At 37.7% G+C, this 20,401-nt stretch overlaps 3 protein-coding genes across 3 annotated transcripts in view; 1 reads left to right on the forward strand and 2 right to left on the reverse strand.

The window, feature by feature from the left end:
* Positions 1–20,401, reverse strand: part of LOC124123889 (probable methyltransferase-like protein 24) — a 98,997-nt gene that overhangs the window by 48,107 nt on the left and 30,489 nt on the right. The window lies entirely within an intron of this gene.
* On the reverse strand, positions 2,793–13,510 carry LOC125381040. The gene is made up of 7 exons (XM_048397142.1): positions 12,967–13,510; positions 12,687–12,760; positions 12,447–12,504; positions 9,852–9,940; positions 8,767–8,842; positions 7,426–7,484; positions 2,793–6,339 (listed from the first exon to the last, which is right to left on the reverse strand). Exons 1-7 carry the CDS (start codon positions 13,100–13,102, stop codon positions 4,123–4,125), a joined length of 2,709 nt encoding a protein of 902 aa, XP_048253099.1. The 5' UTR covers positions 13,103–13,510; the 3' UTR covers positions 2,793–4,122.
* On the forward strand, positions 13,595–19,943 carry LOC125381041. Its single transcript, XM_048397147.1, has 6 exons — positions 13,595–13,877; positions 14,418–14,488; positions 14,782–14,882; positions 15,402–15,511; positions 15,842–16,172; positions 16,742–19,943. The coding sequence occupies exons 1-6, from the start codon at positions 13,605–13,607 to the stop codon at positions 16,795–16,797; spliced, it is 942 nt and encodes a 313-aa protein (XP_048253104.1). The 5' UTR covers positions 13,595–13,604; the 3' UTR covers positions 16,798–19,943.

A 20,401-nucleotide genomic window follows, 5' to 3' on the forward strand; every position in this document is an offset into this window, starting at 1 on the left:
AGATGTTGTACATATCTTTAAGTTCCTTAGAAATACTTAACCGCTTTACCAGCTGGGGTAGCAGACCACACACTTTCAAACAATGGGGAACAGGGTAAAAATATGAGAAGGCTGGTTATCATCGAGCAGACGACTCACCAGTCTAAGATGTATTGACAAAAACACACACTTAATTCTCAACCTTATCGTATGTTAATTCAACAATTTATAATATAAACTAACGCCCAAAAGAAACTTTACCAACTGAAAATATAAATTTCAGACAAAGTATAAATATTTTTTTGATGAAGTCTATCTAAAACACATAACCTAAATACAACAATTGTGTATGCAGAAAATGTTAATAGTCTGTTACATGTTTGCGAGATAAAACGCGAAAAAGTGAAAAACACGTGCACCACGGACAACTGCAAATGCACGTGCGGGTCAGGGTATAAAACGATTGCAACGGCAAGTCAGACATCCATAGTGATAAAAAAAACACAAAAGAAATGCCACGACTCAAAGTCGAACAACGTGAACGAGCCTTGGGTATGGTACAGATGGGAGCCACCCACGCCCATACTGCACGAGCCTTCGGTTGCTCCCGTGTTGCCGATGCAACGTTACAGACAGACAGGGCGGACCGCTGACAGGCCAAGAACAGGCAGACCCAAGGTGACCACGCCCCATGATGACCGGTACTTACGTTCCTTGCACCTCCGAAATCGCTTCCTGACAGTGACGTCATCGGCGACAAATGCCTTAGGTCACAGGGCTAGTCGACAGACAGTGGCCAGGAGACTCAGGGCTCATTGACAGCGCAACATCGTCGTTTGCGATTGAGATGGACCCGGACTGTACGACGTTGGCAGAGGGTTGTCTTCACTGACGAAAGTCGATTCTGTATGTTTAGGGCTGATGGAAGACAACGTGTTTACCTCCGAAGGGGTGAACGAACGGCGGCGTGTTGCGTGCAAGAGGTCGTACCATATTGTGGAGGGAGTGTCATGGTGTGGGGAGGGATCTGTGGGCAGGAGTGGACACCGCTTGTCATCGTTGACGGAAACATGGCAGCTCAGCGGTACATGGATAACATTCTTCGTCCAGTTGTCCTAGCATTTCTCCAACAGCAGCCACGTGGTGCCATTTATCAGCATGACAACGCCAGAGCCCATACAGCCAGAATTGTCACTAACTTCCTCGCAGCCAACAACGTCAACGTCCTGCCGTGGCCTGCACGCTCACCCGACATGTCCCCCCATAGAACACCCCTGGGACTTAATGGATCATCGTGTTCGACAACGACCACACTCTCCAGCCAACCGGCAAGAACTGATCTTGGCCCTCCAAGACGAATGGCGTCAAATCCCACGTGACCTCATCAGACGACTGACTTTTTCTGTGCGTCGAAGAGTTTTTGCGTGTATTGAGGCATTTGGTGGTCACACACGCTACTAATGACTTGTTATTGAACGTGAGCGATTGTTTATGTACTCTGCCTATTGTCCATGATTCTGAAAGCACGAGTTTTGTACCACACCCAACTTTGGGGGGCTCTGACGTCATTCTCGGTCACGGTATGATTGTCATTTTCAGTGTTGATTACGTTGATATATTGATCTTCTCAATACACTTTACTTCATGCATGTATGTTTTGTTGTTTTTGAGCAAGAGTGATTTCAAACTCTGGTAAAGTTTCTTTTGGACGTCAGTTTACTTAGCAGTGGGATATTCTGTTAATAATCTCTCATAATTCTATTGAATGGTTCTGTACATTCTATCAATGTTTATTTGTACAAAGCTGTTTTATGTATGTACAGAAGTGGGACATTAATAAATTATTGTCTGTCTGTCTACAATGTATACCGTACAATTAAACCGATTACACACAGGAGATTCACTTTGAGCTTCTTGTTTTCTTTAAATACCACGATCTGAGACACTATAAAGTGGTATTTAGGTAGACATACACAGCAAAAAAAGTGTAGGTTTCCGGTTTCCGGAAACCTTCCGGAAACCTTCCGGATACCTTCCCATTTTGGATCCGGCCCGGATACCTTCCGGAAACCTTCCGGAAACCTTCCAAAAAAAATGTCAAAATTTGGGGGGTGCATTTTGTTCACTTAAGTGTGAAACACATAAAAAAGTTATCTTGAAAATACCAAGAGATTTGAAGGTTGCTGAAGGCATCTGGAAGGTTTCCGGAAGGTTTCCGGAAGGTTTCCGGAAGGTATCCGGATGCAAATTTTCTTCATGGTTTGGGCATATCATACAACTGCAGTAATTTTCAGCACATGCTATCTCCTCATGTTATAGAAATCTTTGGGCATGCTGTCTTTTTGAAGTTTTTCACAACTTTCTTTTGTTATGATCTTTATATGTTGACATAATTGCAATAGGCAATGCGAGTTCTATTATGGAGCTTAACAGTATTCTTAACTTTTATGTTCATACATACAATTTGTACTTAGGAAGAACATTGACAGCCATCATACCACCATATGCTCACTTTGGCCTTTGGTCCTAGTGAGATCATAAAACAGAATTCATCAGTGATTATTTTCCCATATAGGTGCATAACAGTCATGGCATAAATAGTGTATAAACTAAATAAACTTCATCACAGAGACAAAAGCTGTTATTTTCGACAGACACAGCAATAAAAACTGTTCAAAGTGCAGTATTAGTTGCAGAAAACATTAAGAGCATTGACATATTGAATATATGCCCAGCAGCTTTATTCTGGCGTATCAGGTAATCTGAATCTCAACATCTATGACTGATGCTAATGAAACAAAACAAAAAAATTCTAAGATAAAAAATACATTTATTGATCGACAACAAATAAGCATAATGTTTCATATTTACATATCACAGACCACAAGAAGAGGCACATAGAGTAATTACTCAACATCATTCTCTAACAGATATACATGTGTCAGTGTCCATGTAAATCACCCAGACATTGTCACACTTCTGTGGCATAAGTCATTCAGATACATATCAAAGATCACAAGAAGATGCGCAAACACATCAAGTAATTAATCATCTTCTCTCACTGACTTACACGCTGACATTTCTGTGAACTCATCGATCCTGTTATTTCGAAAAGTCTTCTCAAATAATATATCAATGAACACTGCTGGCCTCACAAGAAACAGGTTTCAGTTTGTTCAAAATTGGCTTCAATACAATAATTAGACAATGCTACCATGAAAGGTTTTATCCACAGATACACTAAAATTAATAATATTTGTGTTTATCTCAAGTCGACATCACTCAATGTTATGTCACAGTAACATGACACTATTCTTTTAGAATTCATCAATTGTGGGTTTATATTCCACCCAGACTAGTCACACTGATGTGGCATTATTCATTCAGATTTGTACAGTGTCGGTGTAAACCACCCAGACTAGTCACACTGATGTGGCATTATTCATTCAGATTTGTACAGTGTCGGTGTAAACCACCCAGACTAGTCACACTGCTGTGGCATTATTCATTCAGATTTGTACAGTGTCGGTGTAAACCACCCAGACTAGTCACACTGCTGTGGCATTATTCATTCAGATTTGTACAGTGTCGGTGTAAACCACCCAGACTAGTCACACTGCTGTGGCATTATTCATTCAGGTTTGTACAGTGTCGGTGTAAACCACCCAGACTAGTCACACTGCTGTGGCATTATTCATTCAGGTTTGTACAGTGTCGGTGTAAACCACCCAGACTAGTCACACTGACATGGCATTTTTTATTCAGATTTGTAGAGTGTCGGTGTAAACCACCAAGACTAGTCACACTGATGTGGATATTTGGGAGGCATGCATCTACAAGTAGAATGATTTGGGCACTGGACAAGTAACAATGAATCTCTGACAATTCTGCACTTCCATATGCCAAGCACATTTACCCTGAATGCGTTGCACAGGCAGGCCCATCGTTCTGACATTTGGCTGACCAAACAGTGACTGGGTTTAGATAGCCTAAGTCATTTGCAGAAACTTTGAACCATTCAACAAATGCAAACACATGTTGAACTGTCTGACCTGGATGTAATTCAAGGTTGTGAAGTATGAAGTACTTCACCCTTGCTGGGCGAGGAGACAATACATTTGACAAACATGAGTGACTGTCTGCCTATGACGCATAGATGAGGCTGTTCCGAAGAGAACGGTTGTTCGTCTCACAGCCAAGAGATTCATTGTTCCAAGACAATGATGTGCGTCTGCTGTACATACATGACAGCATGCCCAAATGAACGGATTTGCTGTACATGAAAGAATACACCTTGCATAAATTGTCAAGATGCTCTTTGCCAAGATTATGGAATGAAGTGTTTCGATCTTTGAGAGTGATAAGTGACATGTCACTCCAAACACTGGAGGAAACTTCACGTACTGACATTGTTGATGCTAATGTAACCTCTGGTGATGAGACTAAGACTTCAGCTTTTGATGAAACATCCAAAAGTTTCTCTAACAGGGGTGAAAATTCTGGATCAACATCAACATGTGAGACAGAATACATGAGAAACTTTCTCATCAGCTGGTCCTCTACACACCTTTTGTTTGTTGAGAAGTCAGATAGTATTCCATTGTATCGCTCAAAGCTAAATAGCCAGAAACCATAAATACTACCAAAGCTACGAACAGACTCTTCCAAATGGCAGTGTAAATGCATGTTGGGTGTCAGAAAATGAGCACCATACAGCTCTGACACTTGGTTGCAGAATTTTACCATAAGCCTTCCAGCAATACCTATATTGATATTGCTAATGCAAGGTTGACAGTAGTGTCTGCATGCCAGAACAAATGTCTGCCATGCGCGAAGATGGTTCACTGGCAAGAGGCCCTTCAGACAAATGAGGGAATATACAAGTACCCAATTCTTCCATTCCTTTGCAGTCATTTGTCCATAGTTTGTAGCTATGTTAGTGGGAATACGACCGACCTCTGAGGTTACATTGATTGACTGAATTTTGGAGCTTATCTCTGAGAGATTCCCTGAAGATAAGATCTCTTTCTCGACCCAGTGACCAAACAATTTCTTGGCTGTCCCAAGAAAGAGATTGTGCATTGGGTCAATTGCGCTCATTCTGGAGGGTTCAAAGTAAGGCAACTCCAGAAGGGCTGTGTAACGATAGCCAGAAAACTTCTCAACCTGCTTCTTCTTTGTGAGACAAGTAGCAGCACTGGCCTTACTTGCACACCGAAGATGATCTTCCCTGTTGCGGCTTGGCCACTGGACAAGATTTGGGAGCCCACAGTCACGAATGCCATTTGACCAAAGAGGCTTTGTACAGTGAGAACAGCCTTGAGTGGCACCATGACCCATGAAACCACAAAGTTTCCTGGCAGCTGGAATATCAGCTGATGCACACATCAAAGCCATTTTCACTGACACAGATGCTGACGAGCCTTGAACTTCCATCAACACGCCATTCCACAGTGCTTTTAACTCTGTGACTAATGGTGTAAGGAAGGAGTTTAAACTCTCTGGTTCCTTCGAGAGAGCTGGGATAATACCAACAAGCAAGCAGTTCTCTCGTTTAAACCTTTCATCACGTGGGAGGTTCATGAGGACCATGTACAGTGCACCTACTGATATGTCGCTCCGACGATCAAAAGGTTGAAACCAATCAACATTTAACATTCCCCCAAAGTGATGTGGTTGAGAGAGAAAGTCAGTGCCACCATGCTCATAAAAGCTCTTCCAAATTTCCCCATCATACACATCACCAAATAAATTGGAAGGAACATTCCTGTGACGCCACATGTTACACTTGTCCAAAAACTTGGGCCGCAAGAGAAAACGCTGCAAAGTTTCAATGATGCCACTGTAGCAGAAGACCTTTAAAGGGGAAAAATGTATTTTCCCACCCTTAAGACATACTTCCTTAACAAGGGTAGCATTGCAATGAACTTTGCCTTGTTTTCTACCCGATTTGCCAGCTGCACGACAACTATACACCATGTTTGTGCACTTCATAGCAACCTCAGTGCCATCAACAACATGAATGACACTGGTATATGCATAAAGTGCACAACAGTTAGGGCAGACGATATACTTTGTGAAATTATCACATTGTATGTTGAGAAGCTTTTTGGCCATGTACAGACTAGTTGGGAATATCTTTGCAACTGACGACAATAATTTAGGAATCGTTGCCATCAGAGCCAAAATTTGCCCAATCAGGATCAGAACCTTAACAATGCCAGCATTGCTAATATTGTGTGTCAACTGAATTGAAAAAACTGATGTCACAATCCATTTAACAATGTCTTGTGCCTTCTGTGGAATGCTCTGCTCTGTTGGGTGGTCCCTTGTATGGTCTTCATTTTGAAATCCGCATTCCTGAAACAATTTATTACATATTGTAAAACTGGTGATTCACAAATGATTCAACACGACAATAATTTAATGGGCAAGAACTTTCCTACTGAAGACAAAATGCTGTAGTGTCGAGGGTAGAACTGTTTAAAGAACCCATAAAGTACTGTTTCTATTTTCTTTCTAAAGCTCATATGAACATGATAGATTGTACAACCGATAGAATTTATTGCCCAGGATAAATTACCATGAAGCATTTCCAAGAAATAAATATGAATACATAATCAATATCTCTTAGTGACTCATTATTGAACAATATCCATAGCTTTGATATTGTTGAAATAACTTGCATGATTTATTTTGTGAACACACCCCACCTCTAACACACCCCACCTCTAACACATTACTTGTTGCACAACATTTATTAGAGCATTCTGACCAAATTATAGAGACACCTAGTATATTGTAGGGAGTCATAACACACTAAAAGTATAAAACTCTTGATAAATGAATTGGACAGGTTCTTTGCACCAATATCCTTGACACTTCAGGCTGTTTTCTCAAAAAGTAACGTTATTAAAATTAAAACAAAACACTTGTGGGTTGGTCTAATTGATTTCAGAAACAAAAAGTCACACAGGCCATCTGAAACCATGTGTTACACTAGCTACGTGAACAAACTTTGGTTGCAGCTTGTGATGCTGGATAGGAACAATGTTCTTTTGACAATCTGCTATATGGGAATGTTATTATCATTATCATTCCTCGAGTTGACATGCTTAAATACATTTTGCGATTCAACAAAGATATCAAACATTGAATCAACTAGGAAAGTGTTTACTAGTACTTGTGAAAACAGAGGCAGTCCTCTCATCAATATTTATAGATGAACCCCGAAATCCTTTCCATTCCGCTTAACATTAGTGTGATACCATTTGGTTTGGTGAAAAGTATGAGAACTACACCCTCATACCAGTTTTTAAGTACCTGCCCTCTATGCAACATAAAGGGGAACAATGATAATTCAACTGTAATGACATCACTTCATGTACATGTTCTACAAATGGCAGAGACAAACAAGCAGAAAATACAACAAAATTGTTTACTTACAAAGCTTTCATTGTCTCCAGTGTGGACAAAACTTTCATCAACTGGCAACGGTATGGCCTCTGCAAAGAAAATTCCATTCTAGTTCAGTACAAACATACATTACGAAAAATTACATAATCAAGAATATTGTCTATTTTGAAATATTTATCCTACATTTCATTTTGCACATTGCTCTTACTAACGAAGACGTAACTGGAAATGAATGACAATCTAGTAGTGTCTTCAGTACTCTTTTGCCCTACATGAAACCATGACCTTATTTGTTAATTTCTTCAATAGCCACAGATCAAAGGGAGCAAGTAGACACCCTTAACAAATAATGCAAAGGGTATGAGGGGCTGTTGTAGAGTACTGTTTTATGTCCCTTTCAGCAAACAGTTATATACGTGTCATGGCGGGAGGACACCCCAAATGGGCTTTACACATTGTACCCATGTGAACAGCAGCGAATGAGTATGGTTTTACACAGCTTTAAGCAATATTCCAGCAACATCACGACAGGGGACAACAAAGATGGGCTTCAGGGAATGGAACCTTGGTCTTCGGTGTTACAAGAGAACTCTTTAACCATTTGAATACCCTACTGCCCCCATGTGAAAAGAAAAATACCTTAACCACTAGGTGCCCCAAAGCAAGTTGAGATAATTCAATGATGTCGTATGTAAGTACATGAATATCAATACACATCAAAACAAACATAATACATCTAAAAGACTTAGTAATGAGCAAATATAATCCCTGTTATAGTTGTGAGTGAGTATGGTTTTACGCCACATTTAGCAATACCCCAGCAATTTCACGGCTTGGGACACCAGAAATGGGCTTCACATCGTACCCATGTCGGGAATTGAACCCGAGTCTTCGGCGTGACGAGCAAACATTTTAACCACCAAGCTACCCGACCGCCCCGAGCTTAGAGGAAGCAAGGCCAGCCTCACAGTTTACATGAAACTATCTCTTTCATCACAATTCAATTTTCTCAATCATCAAGATGTACAATCATCAAGTCATATGAAACGTATCAATATACACACAATAAAATAGCAATGTTTAAGATTTCAAACATCATCAATATTCAGTTTATCACAAGTCATTACAATGTTGATGACTGATGCCATATTTAAAGTCAGATATACATTTGATAAACATTCAACTCATTGTTGTTATTAAAAGGTCTCCCATTTACAAATGTAGTTCAAAATAGTTCATAGTATAGACTGATGTGCATTGAGAAAATCAACTGTTTACTGCAGCCCGAAAAAAGGGAAGGATGCAAAAAAAACACAAACAAAAATGATGTTTAGAAGAACAGTATAACAAACATAACAAACATAAACATACCAGTAAATGATAAGTCTCTGTCACTTTGGCCCATTGTTGCTTCACTTGTTTTCCCTTCCTTGTCGCTGAATCCCTCCTTTTGAACAAAGAAAAACACATGATTACAGAAGTATTTGAAATGACAGACTGTGGGATTTGGTTCTTTTTTATTTTTCTTTAATGCTGCACATATTAATATTCCAACTATGTATATGGATGGCGTTGGGATGTAAATGATCAAGTCTGGGCCAGACAATACAGTGATTGATAGGTACGATAGCAGGCTATGACCTGTGTCTGACCAATCCATTTGATTGCCTCTTAAGACCAGCATAGTTTGCTGGGAGCCAATTCTAACCCATGAGGTTAGCATGGGTTAGACCTAACAATCAAAACTCAATACATTACTGATTACTTGTATATATAAAATAGTATTCATTTTTCCTGGGTACTACATATGTCATATTATACTTTAAAATGGTGTAAAAATTTGGCTGCATAATTGGCAAGTATGCCATGTTTATTATAAATTTTACAACGTGAGATATTTGAGATTTATCATAAAATGGGTAGGTTTCTATTAAAGCCAATGGATAAAAATGATATCCGTTGGGGTCATATGCTGATAGAGATACAAATATCAAAGGTCAAGAAAGGATTATCTTTATCATGATACATCATCCAAACTGCGTTTACAAAACTTGCATAAAACAGAATTCTGAAATCAGTTTGGCAAGCATCAGCAAAATGCATTGAATGTTTAGTAGTTTGTGGTATCTTTTTTGTTGTATGTGGCTTTGCAATTGAAACATGTAAATATAAAACGTTAATGCCAGAAAATACCAGTCTCGATTATCAAACGAAACAGACACAACTTATCTAAAACAGCAATGAAAATTCTGTGAACAGATCACTGAAAATCAGTGATTACACCAAGTATTCAGGAAAGGGCTAAGCATACCCTGTAAACAAACCAGACCATCAAGTCATGGACCAGAAAATCTTATGAAATGATAACACATTTACTGATTTTGTTAAAACTAAAAATGATATATTTTGAATTAGGTCAGCATAAATATCTATTAAATAAGTTTTACATATTTTACCTTGCTATCGATGTTGATTGTGTCTGCAAAGGCATCAGCGTTGCAAGGTTTTTCTGTCAAGGGAATCCAGGGGCTGTCTGGTGGAAGTTCTGAAAATCAAGAAATAATTTCCTTATAAGCAGTTCGTGCAACAAATCTTATGAGACACGTATTACACAAAAAACTGGCCCATATAAATTTTAACTTAAAAAGTATGTATTGTATTATATCAGTATTATTATACTTTTTTAAGTATCTTACATAATGATATCACTAAAAAGATCAGTGACTTACAAGTTCATGCACTTCATAAATGTATCATAACTGTCATACTTTTAAGGCAAATCAATAACCTGAATTGGATGTGAAAAAAGCTGACAAAAAATCAGTAACTAATAATAAGAAGGAAATAAGCATCTATGTAATACTAGGTGAAAATGTACAAGCATCACCTCATTTGGGCAATAAAAATCAATCAGGTGTAACTAATGAACAATAACATGGAATTTAGCCAGGTGTCTTTATGACTGCTCATGACTGCTTTATGACTGATCTCGTTAGAGCAGAGCCTACCAAGCAAACAAGCAAACTTGGACAATAAACACATCTTAACAGACAACTTTATCAGCTTATATACAGTTAATCATTATATTTAATTGATGTCGTTAAGAGTGGAGCCAGACAGATGAAACGAGCAGACTTAGACAATACACACGTCACTGTTGAATGTGCAGTACCCACCAAAAATGAAATAACCCATAGTTAGTAAAGCTCAAGGATGTCTATTTTGTAAACTTAGTAAAATGCATTTGGCCCTAAATGACACATTCAATTCCACTTTGAAACAAATGTGTATTTTCTATTATTCAAGTAAGAGATATATAGTTACATTAAAAACTATAGGGGTAAGGACTTAAGGACATGCACATAAACCTGATACAATTAATCATGAAATGTAAACATTGATCCATTATCTGCCAAATTCCCTTACCAAAGGGAACAGAGGCTGACACCAAATTAAAACAGATTGGTTCAAACATTTTTATTTCAAAAGAAATCTGGATTGGTAAACAAGCAAAACTTATCTTCCACTTAGCAGCTATAAATCCCTACACTTCTAATTGCATTTTAGTATTGAACATTTTCTCTAAATGCCTGATTTATTCATGAGTTTGAACACGAAAAAGACCTCAAGTACTTCTCACAAACAGCCTGTCTTAAACAACCTTTCACATGACAGCATGTGACATAAACGTATTTGTGAAAATACAGTCGAGGTTATTAAAACACTGAGCTCATCCAACTCTACAACCAGAAAAAAATAATCTGAAAAGCATTATTTTCACCAAATGTAAACTTATATATTCACAACACATTGTGTGATAGACACTGATTCATTGAGTAAGCCTAATATATCTATCTGAAAACCGGTGAAATAAACAGATGAACTTCCTTAACTTAAACTAACTTAGAGGGGCAATGGGTAGTCTAGGGGTTAAAAAATTTGCTCGTCACCCCAAAGACGAGGCTCCACATGAATCCAATGTCTAAAACCATCCTCAATCACCAACCCACTCATTAGTCTCGCCAAGTGTAGTTATGTGTAATCTTACTGTACTGGTTACATGCAACATGTTCATTTATAACCTATATATAAGTATATTTATTATGTATTTAGTGATAAAATATTTATCTGAAAATCTAAAATAGGTATTAACATGTAATTTCATTCAATGAAATAATACCTGCTCTCAGAACTACTTTTAGTACGCCTCACTATGGCGTTCTGGCTATAAACCATCAAAATTACTAATGAAGAACAAAATAAATAGAACATTTGTCTTTTCTTGTCAAATATTGTGCATCTCATCTTGTGACCTTAACATTTGATGTGTTCTCAAGTGGCGCAAATCAGGTCAGTTGAAGAGATGACTATCAATAAACATTGATTGATATTAAAATATGAAAAGCGAAATATGCTCTACATAGAATCTTTCCTCTTGTAACCAGGTCACAGTATCTGATTTTGTTTGATTGTTATTTAACATCGCACTCAGCAATATTTCAGCTATATGTAGACAGGCTGCAAGTGTAAATAAGCAAGTCTGGGCCAGACAATTCATTCATAGACATCATGACCATGGCTCTACGCAGTTGGGATAGAATGGCGCGCATCAACCAAGTCGGCAAGCCTGCCCATTTGATCCCTTTAGTCACCTCCAGCATGGGTTGGTGAAGATAAATTCTAATTTGAATCTTCACTGATTAACCTCGGTGTTGTAGCAAAATTAAACGAAATACTAATAGGGAATGGGACATTAAGGCCTCAAAGACAAACCGATCTAGTGCAAACAAAAAATACTTTCACAGTATAGTGTGAACAACTACAATACTTTTTCTAGTAGTTTTTAGAAGATTGACATGGTATTTAAAATGATGATTCTAAAACTGTTTATTTTTAAGGATAATAACTAGGTCTAATAGATGAAGTGTCACGTGAGGATTTCTGGTTAGAATTGCTTGTTCGTAAGAGGTGACTAACTGGATCAGGTGGTCAGGCCTGATGACTTGGTTTGACATCCTTAGAAAAGTGGAGTAAATATAAGAAAAGCTTACCATCATTTACTGTATCCTTCCGGATATCTAGTCTTGAACACGCTGTCCCGGATGGTTGCTGTTGGCGAAGAAGAAAAGATTCATGATAAGATATGAACTAAAAAAAAATAAAATTCAAGCACACATGAAACTCTCTTTCAAAAGAATAGGGCAAGAATGTAATGAAAAGACAGTGTGACCATAGCTAAGCGGATATAGCAAATGTGTAAAGTTGTTACACTTGAAGGCAAAATATAATACCTTGTGTGTCTCTTTTTCCTGTTCGACGCTGTCATTAGCCTTCCTTTTCTTGGAAATATCATCTTTCTCCACATCTGAAAAATTGAGCATAGGTTAGAAAGCATGAAATTGTGCATGTACATAAACATAGATCTATATGTAAGTGAAGTAGATCTAGTTGAGACATTTAAGGTGAAGTTGTCATTAATTCAAAGGTGAAAACAATCCCAGCCAGGTGATGGTTGTTAAGATGGTGTTAACCAAGTTAAACTAAGCATTACCAAAATAACATATCATTTACCTGATGCAAGAATCCGTCGCTTCCGCGCCTCATAGTCTGGTAACTTGCTTTGCCAATCTAGCCTGCTGTGGGAATATTTCGTACGACGGGAGACAAATGTATCACAATGTGTACATAAAACTTTATCAACAGACATTACTGCAGAATTGATGCCTCAAAAACACAACGATCTGTACCAATAAGCAAAACAAGCTTCGAAATACGTGTTGTTCTCAATACAGCCGGATGTGCAATGAGTGTTTACGTTTTTTCCGGAAGTACTCGGATACTAAAAAACCGATATATTCTATAAGAACAATACACTAAAACGCATGTGTATTAACCTTATACATTTTATAATGTTTAAACACCGTACTGTTTAAGTATTTAAAAAAATAAATGCTTTATTGTAAGGTGTTCGGTGTGTTCCGTAACATCGTTGTTACACTCGTGTGTTTCCGGACATAATCGGAAAATGATTTCAATTGAATGATTACGAGTTATTTGTAAACTTTAGAATGTAATATCTTGTAATAAAGTCAACATATGTATTGCAATGGTATATCTCGTATACGAAGCAAAACATAGTTGAAATAAATAAATAAAATAAGTGGAACACATTTTACCCATAATCCATCACGATGGCGCCATTTTGAAACATGGATGTAAATAAAACGGACTCAGCTGTCATCATGGCTTATCATTCAATTTCAATCGTCAGCCAAGTATTAATCACGTCATCTTCGATAATCGCCAACATGGATACACCTCCTTCTACACCGTCATCGTCGCAAACTTCATATCCAACTGTCATGGGACGACTTGACGGAATTCAGAGAAGTTTAGATTCCCTCGAAAGACGATTTCCGAAAGACCCGGCCAGCTTTTCTTCAACGCCAGTGGGCAGAAAGACCAATTTGCGGAAATGTCAGGTAAAATATCTGTTCAGTTGTTCAATTTCCTAATCGTGCAAAGGCTTCTGTAACATCTGTCTAAGAAAACTATTAAGAAATTGATTATGGCCTAACTATCTGACTAGGTTTTATGCAATGTTTACAAACACAAGGATTACTTAATCTGTTATATCTCTCCAATTTCGACAGCTATAAATTGTCCTGGCAGAACACATAATGCATCAGCAATGTTTTATTAATGTTATCTAAGATGCATGTTCTTCCTTCTAATTACCAATCTTTACTTTTTAGCTACATTGTGAAGGTTTATTTATAAAAAGTAATAATGTTATTGTAAACTGGTATAGTCAAAATTGTGATTTCGAAATTACATTTGATTTATTTGATTTGATGGACAGGATCATGTGGTCAGGTTCACTGGCTTGGTTAATCATATCACAATTGATGCGCATGATGTCAGTCACTGGATTGTCTGATCAAGACTTGATTATTTACAAACTCTCATACAACCGGTAATGTAATGATATGAGAATATCACTATTGTTATCTTTGTTTCAGAGTGTGATACGGAGGGTTATGAAGATCCTCCAGACTGAGAAGGACTCACCTCTTGTAGTTGAGTATCTTGAGTGAGTATATTCTGTATATGCAATAATTTGAATTTATTGAAACTGAATTTTCTACAAAAATATCACACACAATTATCAGAGTTTATAACAGTGGGGCTCACAAATGAGTTCTTTATCATTAGTCAGTTGCAAATCAGTACATGTCTACCAAATTGATTGTTTAGAAATGATGTTTATGGTTGTTTTATGAATAATGTCTTACGTAAATTATGGATATGTACAAGTTCTCTGGAATGTATCTTCAAAGTAAACGAAAACACTGGATCCTATATGTAACTGTGATGTGATTTCAGCTACAACAGTGATTCGGTCACTGTTGCGAGAGATCGGGTGATTGGAGAGGTCCTGAAAAATCACTCAGAGAAGGAATGGGCCAACATGGACACTTTGCGAGGTATGGTATTGGGAGTACACTATATCAAAAGCACATACACTAATCAGAATCCTGTGAATGTTAAGTACTAAGGAAACAGGCCATGGGTCTGATACCAATAGACAAGATTTTTTTGTTTGTTTGTTGTTTAACGCTGCACTCAGCAATATGCCAGCTATATGACGGCAGTCTGTAAATAATCAAGTCTGGACCAGACAATCCAGTGATTAATATAATGAGCATCGATCCACGCAATTGGGATCCATGACATGCATCAACCAAGTCAGCGAGCCTGACCAACCGTCCCCGTTAGTCGCCTTTTATGACAGGCAATAGACACAATTTATTAATACATACATGTCCATATTACTTGTACTTAAACAAGAACTTAAGACATACATAATCTGCAAAACAAGACCTGCAGTAAAAATGTTCAGTCACACATTTGAAAGTGTTCATTCAGATGTGTATACTAATTATCAAATTCATTAAATAATCTTGTGGAAATTACTGCAATGTGAATGTTACTTATACTTGTAGCAGCCTTCAAGAACATATGGATCAACAAGAAAGACGACTACACCCGCAGCATCACCGGAAAGAAAGCAGACCACAGACGAGCAGCCAGGAGGAACAAGAGAAGAACAGCAGTAAGTGATAATTTGCCATGTAAATATCAGTAGGTTTCTTTTGCTATTTGTAATGCAGGATAAGTATACAAATGTAAACAAATAGTTAGATTTTACTAAGTTTCTTTGTTGGAACATAAATCATTCTTCCCTATTAAGATTAGATAAGAATCTAAGAATGTTTCGTATAAATTATTGATAACTGCAACTGCAAGCAGAAAGAACATAAATCAATACTGGCTGATTTACCTTACAGCTGTTTACCTTACATTACAGAAACAGTAATTCATAAGTGAAATAATTAAGTCGTTGCATACCAATGGCAACAATCAATTTTCATTAATTCTGCAGAAACTGAAGTCCCGCCAGAACTCACTGGACCAGTGCCCCAAGCCAGCAGCCTGGAAGGAACGCGTACAAGAAGTCCTCACCCGGGAGTGTACCTCTCCAGATGTAAGCGACGATGACCAGCCTGGGATGAGATGGGTTCACGAAATACAGTGGGAGTCCACACAGATGGTGGACATAAAGAAGTATTTAGACGAACGGACCGAGGCTGCTCTGAAGCATGTGAGGAGACCACCCAAGGCCAAGCTGGAGTACGACCCGACGAGGAGCTGTGAGGAGCCCATGCCGAAGAAGTTGCCGTCATGGGCCATTCGATCCACGCATGTGAGAGATGGTAAATGTCAAATGCTCTTTTTTAGACTTGTCTGTAGTTTATGAATGTGGGACAAAAACGTAAATTTTAAAATTCACATTTGGATTAACAAAACGGTGACCTTTCATTTTGTGACCAGCCATTTTGATATTCTTGGGGTGGAGCTGGGATTTTGTGTGATAACCAGTTATTTTTTAATTAACACTATAAGCCTGCATATCTCTTTTAGAAAATCTGTCAGCAACAATGTAAATTGTGTTGCAGAACATTCCCCTTTTTTAACAGTCTGTAGCTTAATTAGTTTTTCCATAAAATCCGACACCCCTAACATGCGTTTGATCGATAGTTTTCTTGGTAAATGAAAGCCCATATGTAATTATGCATCTGTTGATGATTGAGACCATGGGTTGAAATGTGGCTTTTACTCAGATTTCGGCAGTATTGCAGATATCTTGAGAGGGGTACATCAGTAACAGATCTCTTGCATTGTACTTATGTGAGCAAAGCTTAATCACATTAGACATGGTTCTGTCTTCTTTGCCTCGGAGTATCAAAATGAGCATTCAATGTGGAGGTTTTGTTATTTCCAGCCTTGCTTGAGTCCAGCCCCAGTCAGCCTACACCAAACAGGACAAGCGAACAGTAGGTTGTCAGTATAGAGATCAGGTAATTAGTATTTTCAGGGTTTTATCTTGGTTTGAGGTGGGTCTTTGTTAAGGGTATACATGGCAAAAGTACGGATATATTCCGAAAATTGAATCAAAATATTATTAATTCAAATTGTTGTACACGTTAGTCTTGCTCGGAATGTTACAAATATTTAACACCAAAATGCAATCATTTTGTTCTTGCAAAAAGTTGCCAGCCACAGGCACTTACTTGTTAGTTCCTGAGATAAACCCTGATTATATTTATTTAGCACTATTTGCATTATCATTTGTGGACTAACACACCTTTTTAGCATCATTTGTTCTCACATCTCAATTGTCATGTTGATAATGTATTGCCAACTGCAGTCTACAGTAAGAACACTAATGGGGATTCCGTGTAAGAATATAGATCCCCTGCAAGTTGGCAGCACCCCATGGTTGCTGTAGGAGGTAATTAATTGGGTGGTCTTTGGTGTCGGTGACTTAATTACATGTCATTACATGTGCCATGGATTGATGCTCATGATGTCAATCATTTGATTGTCTGGTCTAGACTTGATTTCTTTACAAAACGCCATCATGTTTTGTAATTGAATGTTGCTAACACCCAGCTAACACCCAGCTAACGCCACACCCAGCATGATGTCATCATGAGCATTGATCTACGCAATTGGTATACAACATGCATCAACCAAGTCAGCTTGTCTGACCACCCCATCCCTTAAGTCGCCTCTTGCGACAAGCATAGTCGCCTAAACTACAGCAAAAACATGTTTATTCATCATTAGAAACTAGTTACGAGTAACCATGACACAGATTGAGATATGTTAAGGTGGGGCTTCACTGTATTGGGCTAGATGTAAACTTGTAATATTATGAAGCAAATGAAATAACACTGCATTGTTGAGATCATTTCATATTTCCTCCTACTTTGAGTGAGTATGGTTTTAGGGCGCCTTTAGCAGTATTTCATCATCGGAAAATGCACTTCACACTTTGAACCCATGTGGGGAATCGTACCCATGGCTTTGGTGCGACAGGCCAACGCATTAACTGCTTTGCTCTTTCATTGACAACTTATGTAGCCGTTACAAGACAGGAAAGTTTCTATTGAGTAAACAGAAAGAAATTGTTACCTTCAAATAAAATTATTTGTGCTACAAATTCAGATTTTCTGTCTGAGAAATTGTTGAAATGCCTCCATTAAATGGTTTTCAAGATTTAATCAGACAAAAAATCAGAAAGATTGTCATTTATTGTATCATTATGTTTGTTATCATTGATTATGATAATACATAATGATATTTCAAATGTCATCCTACCCGATTCCATATTGGATTTCAGTCAAGTGTAGGCCCTCATTATCACAGTGGGGTGTGAGCCCCAACATGAGATAAGGGTGTGTGACGAGGCCACACATTAACCACTAGACTACCCCACCGCCAAATCTTACTTTGACAACTTGTCAACTGATGTAGTTTCAAAACAGGAACAGTTTCTATTGAGTATACTCAGAGAAATCCTTACCTCAGATGAGATTACTTTGTGATACAAATTAAGACTAAAGATTTTTTGTCTGTTGAAATACCTTTTTCAAGTTTGAATCACAGACAAAAAATCTGATACATTTATTGTATCATTGTTCATTTATGTTTGTTATCAATGATTTTGCTAATACATAATGATATTTGGTAGGATTGTGGGTTCGAATCCTGGTTCTAGGTTTGTCAGCACCATACCCGTGCTCGTGGGTTTCACCGAAGTGGTAAACGTCTGAGACCTGCATCACTTCGAGCTTTCCTCCCACATAAGCTGATACGTCACGATATTACTGGAATACTATTAAAAGCGGCATTAAACCCAACTCACTCCCAGTATTTGTCTGATCAAGGATAAGTTATTTTCAGGTCACTGTAATGTAACTGGTATATTGCTTAGTGTTTTTTTCTTATTTTGCATTCTCTCTCTCTCTCTCACTCTCACACTATTTTGTTTGATACTAACTAGTATTCTTCATAATGCACATTAGAATAGCATTTGATTTGCATTTTAATTTATTTATCCAATTTTATCAATTAAGTCTCAGGGATTCAAGGTTTGCATAGGTCTTCAGTACCTTATGTTTGCCTATAATGCTTCTAAATGGATTGGGTGGTCAATAGCAATGATTTTGTAGATGGTGTGACAATGTACCATGGTGGTGTACGACATTACATCTATCACTGGTTTCTCTGGTTTAGACTCACTACTGTACAGGTCACTGCCATGTAGCTGGAATATTGCTGAGTGTCATTGAGCATTCACTCACTCATTTTCCTTTCGTACTCATAAGTATTTCTCACATTGCACACTAGAATAGCATTTGCATTATTTGTTGAGTTGTTTAATTTTAATGTGTCCTTGCACATTATATCACTGGATTGTCTGGCTTTGCTTCGATTATTTACATACCAACATAATTTAGCTGGAATATTGCTGAGCTGATTTACAAAAACTGACAAATCAAACCTTCATGAGAACACAATTTGTCATCTTCCTAGAGAAGCCATTGTGTATAGTTGATTATGAATAGTACTTATTTATTTATTATCCTATTTATTTCATGCATATAACCAACCAATTTCTTTTCAGTACATTAGTGCAATAACTGTCTATGTGGATGTCTTTTTCTTGTGAAGTGTGAGTGAATGTGCTTGAGTGCTCTTTATGTTGTGAACATGATAACTATGATCAACTACTGTGTTTATATAGTATGGCATTATTTATTCAATTTCACCCAGACCAATCTAATAACTTTTAACATTGTCGTAAGAGGCGACTAACAAGATCAGGTGGTCAGGCTCGCTGACCTGGTTGATGCCAATTGCATTGATCGATGCTCATGATGTCAATCACTGGATTGTCTGGTCCAGACTCGGTTATTTACAGACCGCCGTGCTATAGCTGGAATAGTGCTGGGTGCGGGGTAAGAAATTACAAATAGGTTGTGAGTATGTGAACTTGTGCGTGCTTGTTATTTATTGTGTCAGTTAATGGAAGTCATAGTTCACCATGGCTATTTGTCACTATCATGTGAATACTGTTAAATCTGTGATATGTACATACAAAATATAATTACTAATAAATGAAATATATATCTTAAGCATTGTTTGTTTGTTGTCCCTTTTTATCATGTAGTATATTTTGTTTTCTACCATCATTACTGAATGTTCAAGTGAGTTAAGGTATGACATGTGGTTTGTCAACTTGTAAAATTGATAAAAGTTGTATTAAACACATTGTATTCAAAGAACCACAAGAACTGATACGTTGGAAGGCACAGCAGTACAAACTTGTGAATGAATACTCAGGTGTCGTTTTAGTTTCATGATTATTTTTCATGAAATCATTCACACTGGCTCAATACATTAATGCCATACTAAGTCAAACAAATCATTTTACTGCCTTTTGGTATAAAAATAATATCTCACAACCACACTTACCTTGGATGATGATTAATATTCCTTTACTTCCTGGCTGTACTCTATCTATGTGTATTTCATATATTTGATACAGTCATTTCTGCATCTAGCACTGCTTTGCCAACTTAACTGGCACTAG

The sequence above is a fragment of the Haliotis rufescens genome, unplaced genomic scaffold (genome assembly GCF_023055435.1).
Source record: "Haliotis rufescens isolate VD_foot unplaced genomic scaffold, xgHalRufe1.0.p SCAF_16, whole genome shotgun sequence".
Taxonomy (NCBI): Eukaryota; Metazoa; Mollusca; class Gastropoda; order Lepetellida; family Haliotidae; genus Haliotis; species Haliotis rufescens.

Coding starts and splice junctions, on each gene's coding strand:
- LOC125381040 (XM_048397142.1), bottom strand. CDS start 13,102: ATGTCTGTTGATAAAGTTTTATGTACACATTGTGATACATTTGTCTCC. Junction 7,485..8,766: donor CAGAGACTTATCATTTACTG/GTATGTTTATGT, acceptor TTTTCTTTGCAG/AGGCCATACCGTTGCCAGTT. Junction 6,340..7,425: donor CTGGAGACAATGAAAGCTTT/GTAAGTAAACAA, acceptor AAATTGTTTCAG/GAATGCGGATTTCAAAATGA.
- LOC125381041 (XM_048397147.1), top strand. CDS start 13,605: ATGGATGTAAATAAAACGGACTCAGCTGTCATCATGGCTTATCATTCA. Junction 14,489..14,781: donor CTTGTAGTTGAGTATCTTGA/GTGAGTATATTC, acceptor ATGTGATTTCAG/CTACAACAGTGATTCGGTCA. Junction 14,883..15,401: donor CAACATGGACACTTTGCGAG/GTATGGTATTGG, acceptor TTATACTTGTAG/CAGCCTTCAAGAACATATGG.